At 49.6% G+C, this 6,917-nt stretch overlaps 1 protein-coding gene across 1 annotated transcript in view; it reads right to left on the bottom strand.

Moving 5' to 3' along the window:
• ADIPOR1 (adiponectin receptor 1) overlaps positions 1-5,892 on the bottom strand; it is a 13,448-nt gene extending 7,556 nt beyond the window's left edge. Inside the window, 2 exon segments of the mRNA XM_015559894.1 lie at positions 1,364-1,584; positions 4,340-5,892. Of these exon segments, the coding sequence (XP_015415380.1) occupies positions 1,364-1,511 (148 nt within the window). The 5' untranslated portion in view covers positions 1,512-1,584; positions 4,340-5,892.
• Positions 5,893-6,917: the final 1,025 nt, after the last annotated feature.

The raw sequence follows: 6,917 nt of genomic DNA on the forward strand, positions 1-6,917 counted from the left end.
GAAGACTGAAGGCCCCCCCCCCCCCCCCAATCTCTGGAACAGTGCTTCTCGAGTTCCCCCGATTTCCCAAATACTTCCATCTTCCAGACCACGAGATTCTCAAAGCAACGAGCAGGACTGGGTCTCGGATCCCCGGAGGACCGAGACCTGCTCACAGCTCCGTTTGCTGACTTGGGGACGCCATGATGACAAAACTGTACCCTCAGGAGCACCAGGGCCCGGAACCGATTCCACGGAACAAGCAGCACCGACTGCGCGCACGGGGGGAGGAGCGCCCTCATGGAGGCTGCCCCGCGACTCCAAACACGGCTCCTTCCCCGACATCCTCTCTCTCTCTCTCCTGCTGGTGGTTCCTGGCAAGCAAACGGCCCCTCAGGCTCCGTGACAGATTCCAGCCTGCCTACCCCACAGCACACTCCCTCTTGTCCTCGTGACAGAGTCCTTGGTTTTATTCAGAGCGGGCCAAATTCTTGGTGTCGTTCCTGTAATTTTACTCAGGCCCAATGAGAGGCTGCGTTGCCCAAGCTCCACTGCAGCTGAACATGACTCCACGACTTCCCACAGGTGGCATCAAGGGCAGTGTCCTGAGACACCTCTAGAAAGGGCGGGTCCTTCTCCCCTCCTCCTTGGTGTGGCCAGTGTGGGCCTGGTGGGTGACCTCAAGAATGAAGGAGAAGGGTTTTCTTTGTGCTTAATCCCTTTGCCTTTTTCACCCAGCCCCACAACCACCTCCCCTCTGACCGCTGTCAGTCTGTCCTCTGTATCCATGAGTCATGGTGATTATCTGAGGGAAAGCAGTGGGGGAGGTCGGAGAGGGCAAAGGGGGGAATAAATGGTGATGGAAGGAGGACACGCGATACCATATACACATGATGTATTATAGAATTGCACCCCTAAAACCTATATAATTTTATTAGCCAGTGTCACTCCAATAAATTAAAAATAATTTTTTTAAATGAAGGAGGAGCAAGACACGTGCTGGACAGTGGCGCAGCCTCCACACAGCCTTGGCCAGTTCCTTCTAGAACCCTTTACTGGACAGACTTCTGTCTTGCCAGAGCCACAGGGGTGTGTGTTTGTCACATGAAGCCAAACCTCACCTAACTGCACCCTTCGTTCGCTCAGCCATTTCCTGATGACTTACGGGACTGCAGGCCTGTGCTAAGCCCTGGGGTTACAGAGATGGGTGAACTCGCAAAAGCGCACAGTGGGGAAACAGACAAATAAAAAGGTCCTTTGACACAGCATGAGGAGGACGAGGTGAGACATTCCCAGGGTGCCCTGGTTCCTCTTCTGGGGAGGGAGCTGAGACGGCAGAGGTTCCAGGAGAAAGTCCGATGGAGGAAATCACTCCGAGAAAGACAACTTACTTTGGCCGGGTCAGCGATCCCGCGTTTGCCCTTCTCTTCCAGCAGGGGTCCCAGTTCCGCCAGCTCCACCGTGTCAGTCTCCCTGTTACTGGCAGGAGCCCCATTGCCCTGTGCCACCACCGGTCCTTTGTGAGAAGACATCTAGCTGGTACCTCAGGACCCTGCAGCTTCAGCTTGGGGACAGGCTGGGTGTCTCAGCCCCGGGGGGCAGACACTAAAAGCAAACACAGACAAGAAGGGCGCTGACAATTTGCTCCCCTTCTGGTTCCATTTCCACAAGTCGGCACTGAGTACGATGCTAGCTAATAAACTCACATTCTGCCGCCAAGTCTAAAGGCCACTTAATGCTATAATGAAATCTACTCCTTCTTCCTCTTTAATAGCAGCCTTTACTCAGAACCCCACTAATCTCACAGGTAAGGCTGAAAATAGAGCACCTGGTTGTTTGCCTTCAAAGCATCTGTGGTTTTTGTACCAAACTGTCACCACAGAAAAGCAGTGTCTACCCTCAACTCCCCCACTTGTATGGACCCCATTCAGTGAGAAGAAATAGCCCATCAAGCCAAAGCTATTCGCCCAAGAAAGCTCTGGCTTTGAGACTGTGGAGCAAAAATATGAAGGCAACACCTGGCTGGAACTACAAGACCTCCCAGGCTTAGAAAGGAGTTAAGTGCCAGCTGGACTCAGCTGGATTTTACCTACAAATGCTCGGATAATGCAAATAGCCTGCATGCAGAGGGAGCTCCTGGGCTAGCTGCCCAGTGGTTAATTTCTCTGTGAGGCCTCCTAATTCTATCGTAGGATTAGAGCTTGGGTTCAACACTTAGATAGCACACTTCACCACCATTTCCCTTTAAGGTAACCAATCACTTACCTGAAAGCAGGAAGCTGAGCATAAGGAGGCAGCCTTGCCCTTTGCCACACAAATCCCAAACCGCCGGCTCAGCAAGAGCCTGGACAGCCACCACGGGTCGTGAGCAAAGCCCCACTCAAACGCGCCTTTCAGAAACCAGACAGGCACAGAGTCTTCAGGAAAACCAGGGAAACCTAGAGCTCCGTTTTCTAGGAAGTCTCCAAACCTTCAGGTCCTCCAGAGCTGGATTTCAGACAGCAGTCTTTAACCAGGCCTCAGGGTGATGAGAATAGTATTGAAAGGTGCCCAAGGAGTTCCACTATCCTGTAAATGACCAGGCTTTTCCCTCTCCCAGAAACAAAGGAGTTGATGTCTCAGCTATAGTAGTAGCCATAATATTAACATTTTCTTGTCCTGGCTACCTGTCCCCATAACTCCAGGGCAATGCAAAGAGGACCTGGTAACACCTTCTCATGGAATGAGTGGCTTTATAGGAGTGGAAACTTGAGCTTAGGGAACCAAAACCTGTATAAGGGGCAGTAAGTAAGCGTGACTCTGCTCCCAGGGGAGGCTGTCTCTTTTTTGTATGAGTTCTTTTTTAAAATCCAAGAGTAATCACACTTTCTTCTCAGGGACTACAGTTGGTGTATGTAGGCAAGTGAGGGCAAGCCTCAAGTTTCCAAAGCCACGCTGTGCTCAACTCACAAGCACAACGGAAAGCAACAAGCAAATTTAGTTCGAGAGACATCAAAAATTCACCGTACAGAGGCCTTTCCATGGTGTCAACACAAAGAGAGTTCCTCTTTCTTCAAATGTGCAGACTGACAAGACGGAGGCCACTTAGGCAACAGCTGCGCCCAGGAGAACAGGAAGCGCGAGGCCCCTGGACACCTCGGGAGGAGGCCGCCCCGCGAGAAGGAACGTTGGGAAATCCTTCTCAGGAGGCTGACCACAAAACATGTCCTCACAGGGAAGCACGGCCTTATCATCGGCTTTACTGAGAAGGACTTCATATTGGAAAACATATGAATAGCTTTGGGCGTCTTGCAGAAGTCAGTCTCGAAAGGAGAATACACTCAGCTTAGTATACTGCTGGCAGTACTTCAGAGACGGCCAAAGAATTCTTCTCAGGCTCAGGGACCCAGTACTACCTCGAATGGACACAGATCCCTGATTCTGGTCAGAGCCCACAGTTCAAAAGGAATGAATGGACGAATGGGGCAGCTTTCCAGCCAGCAAGCATGTGGCTCATTAACCTCTTATCACTAGCTAAGGATTTATGCGCTTTCTGGTGCTGGTGGAGCTTTCTCCTTTCACTGAATATGTAACCAATGTGTTTAGTGCTGCACCCTCAGGCACTGTGCAAAACACAAAGTGGAACACGTCAAGGAGCTTACAATCAGGGGGCACAGGGTGATTTGTGGCACCAGTGAGGCCAGGGATACAAGAGCCCCTGAACTAGAACAGCCACACACAGTTCAGTTACTCTGAATGCCGGGAAACTATTTTAGGAGAAGCAATCAGAATAGCATAGCCAAACGTTAAGTTGGGCAATCAGGGTCAAGAGATCAGATGCAGAACCCAGCTTGGTCGTCTTAAAATTTCCTCATTTGATCTGAAAAGTTCCTACGCCCTGAAGTCTAGGTTCTCCTAGGACAGTGATGGTGAACCTATGACACGCCTGTCAGAGGGGACACGCGACCTCATTTTTTTGGTTGATTTTTTTTTTGGTTAAATGGCATTTAAATATATAAAATAAATATCAAAAATATAAATCTTGTTTTACTATGGTTGCAAATATCAAAAAATTTCTCTATGTGACACGGCACCAGAGTTAAGTTAGGGTTTTTCAAAATGCTGACACGCCGAGCTCAAAAGGTTTGCCATCACTGTCCTAGGATAACCTCAGTTTTTGGCCATCATCAAAGCCTTTCCCGTTTCTGTCCAAATCATCTGCTGCTAATTTTTCTGATTCCCTCCAACTCCTCTATTACTCGCTCCTACACTCCCCACCCCCTAGCAGTGTCTCCTAGATTCAGTCACTATGCCTAACACCCCATTAACTCATCAACCCGCCACCAGCTAAAGATATGTCATCATGCAATGAAATACATACAGTGGAGGTCATCATAGTGAGCAAAAGTCCACTGTCCACTTTGGTCTTCTAAACTGTAGCAACACAGAGACAGGAGAGGGAGAGAGAGGGATCGGAGGTCTGGCAAGAAAGAAGAGCAGGTAATACTAGGACCTGAAAATAACAATCTCTGACAGGGCAGACCACTCATAAACAGCTGGGAGTTATTACAAGCGTCTTAGTCTCTATGATCCATAAAATCAGCATAAACCCTTCAGTTGTTAAGACTGATTCTGGGAGCACTAAGGACTTCAGCCAGCAATATCCTTCTGTATTTTAGAACATTCACCATACCCAATATAGCAAATTATAATTGGGCCAAATCCCACCGAATGCAGTTTTGATGGGATTTCTTTAATTCCAGCTAATAAGTCTTTACCACTAAGCTTTCTATCTGGATAAACCAGTACCAGAGAGTAGCATATGGAGGCAGGGAGGTGTTTGTGTTCCTATAAATGAGATAATCTTGTGACAAACTTGAGAAAGGACTGATTCTCAATCACTCGCCAGCCGGCTGGAGACATTTATGCTGGGAACTGGTTCCCAGTTTTCCAGGCTACTGCACACTCCTTCCCTGGAGTCAACGGGCACAAGCTTCTGGCGGTTTTATTCTGGGGTCCCTGCACCCCTAGAGGTTCCACGGGTAGGCTCTGTGTATGCCTACCTGACTAGTCTAGCAGAGAAGACAAGAGAGCACACAGCTGTCTTCTCCTCTCGATACTCTCTTCTGGGAAAAGGCCGATGCTGAAAATTACCAACTGCAGTAACAGGGCCTCGGCTTTCCTACTTGATGCCAAGTCACTGGCTTAAGAGTCTGAAGCGGAAAATCACAAGCTTATGTCCTTCGTAGCTCTTCTCCAGCTAAAGCAGTCCCAGCAGGAGGTCTTTTTTTTCCTTTCCCAAACAGACAGTAAGCTTTTCAAATGCCATGATAAAAAAAAAGAAGAAAAAAGTAAATGGTACACAGGCACATGCAGCAGTCCCTGTTTTAATATCTGGCCATCAGTACATTACAGATAACACGGTTAGTACACAACATAGTGGTCACTGTACTCTGGGTGCCCCAGAATCCCCAATGAAACAAACGCAAACCAAGTACACACTTAGAAGCCAATCACTGGGAGCTGGTTTGTCTAGGGGGCACTTTCAAACCAAGATAGCTACAAACTTCATAAATAATAACCTCACCTGAACACTTCTGAGCAGAAAAAGAGAATCAACTCTGAGTGTAGTGAGAGGAACAAAGTCCAGTGAGAGACATGAGGGACAAATGGACGTTGAGGAGAAAATGTAATGATTTCAATGGGCACCAACACCAGAAAACCCCCAACATAAGTCATAAAGCTCCCAATAAAAGATGAATGTCAGTTCGCCAGTGTGCTCACAGGAGATGGAAAGGAATAATGTGATGTACCAGGAGTGTCAGTGCGGCTTTCCGTGTAAGGAAGTAGAGACCTTCCAGGGAAATAGAGAACCGGCCTAGAAAGAAACACAAATTTTGTTTCTGTTCTTTTTCTTATTTTTTTCCTTTTTAAGCCCCCCCCCCCCCTTTCCATAAAGAATTCTTGGAAAGGTAAGCTGAGGCCAGCCTGAAGAAACGGAAGATGGCCTGACGGCCCACCTAGGCTGGTGCACTTGACCATTAGCAATGGGAGCCTCTGGATTAATGCTGCTTCCTGACACTTCCCTGAGAGTTTTTCCTGCTTGCAGGTAAAGTGACTGATTTAATCCCTGGAGAATCACAGAAACGCTTGGCCACTGAGAACAGACGCGTTCAGTCTGCTCTGCGAGCAGGTACAGGGGAGGTGCTCCAAGGTGGACCTCCCAGGTGCCAACCAGGGCAGGGGCAGCAGCCTCTCCGGGAATCGCTCTGGCTGTGAGCCGGGACCCGCTGCCGGACGCTGTGATCTGTTAAGCACCCAGCGAGTTCCTCCACCGCAGATTCTGCACAAACATCGAGCAGCAGCTGCACCGGGACAGGCGGCCCGGCCCTCCAAGAGGAAAGCAGTGAACAGACCCCACTTCATTTCAGAAAAGAGCCATCACAGCGTTCACTTATCTAAGTGGCAGCTTCCGTCCCGGTCGCTGTCGGTGCTAACTACCGGGAAAGACTACGGTTGCTCGTAAGTCCTACTGGGCTCCCACGGCTCCTCCCACACGGATTCCGTGTCAACTGAAGTGCCTCGTCAGGTTCCCACCGCCGAGGAAGCAGGAAAAACTGAGGGAAAGCATCGGTCTACTTTATTTTCTTGAAAATCAAAGGCGTGAAGGACAAATCTTAAACATGAGATGGCAAACATCAATGCAGAATTTCTGAGGGGATGGAATTTCGTGTTCCCCCGAAGTAGTTTAGCCTTCGCTCCAGGCCGGCGTTTAGGATTCCCGTAAACAAAGGTACACCGTCCGCTAACCTCTCCTTTCCCAGCACCAGGGAGGGGGCAGTGTCTGGTCTGATCGGACCAAGACCAGGTCGAGGACCCTGGGGCTCCTGGGCCCCAAAGGTGCTCTCGCTGGACGGGCGGTCCTGCGAGCCGGCCCCCAACCTCCCTCCGCTCCCCCC

Source organism: Myotis davidii, unplaced genomic scaffold (assembly GCF_000327345.1).
Source record: "Myotis davidii unplaced genomic scaffold, ASM32734v1 scaffold1915, whole genome shotgun sequence".
NCBI lineage: Eukaryota > Metazoa > Chordata > Mammalia > Chiroptera > Vespertilionidae > Myotis > Myotis davidii.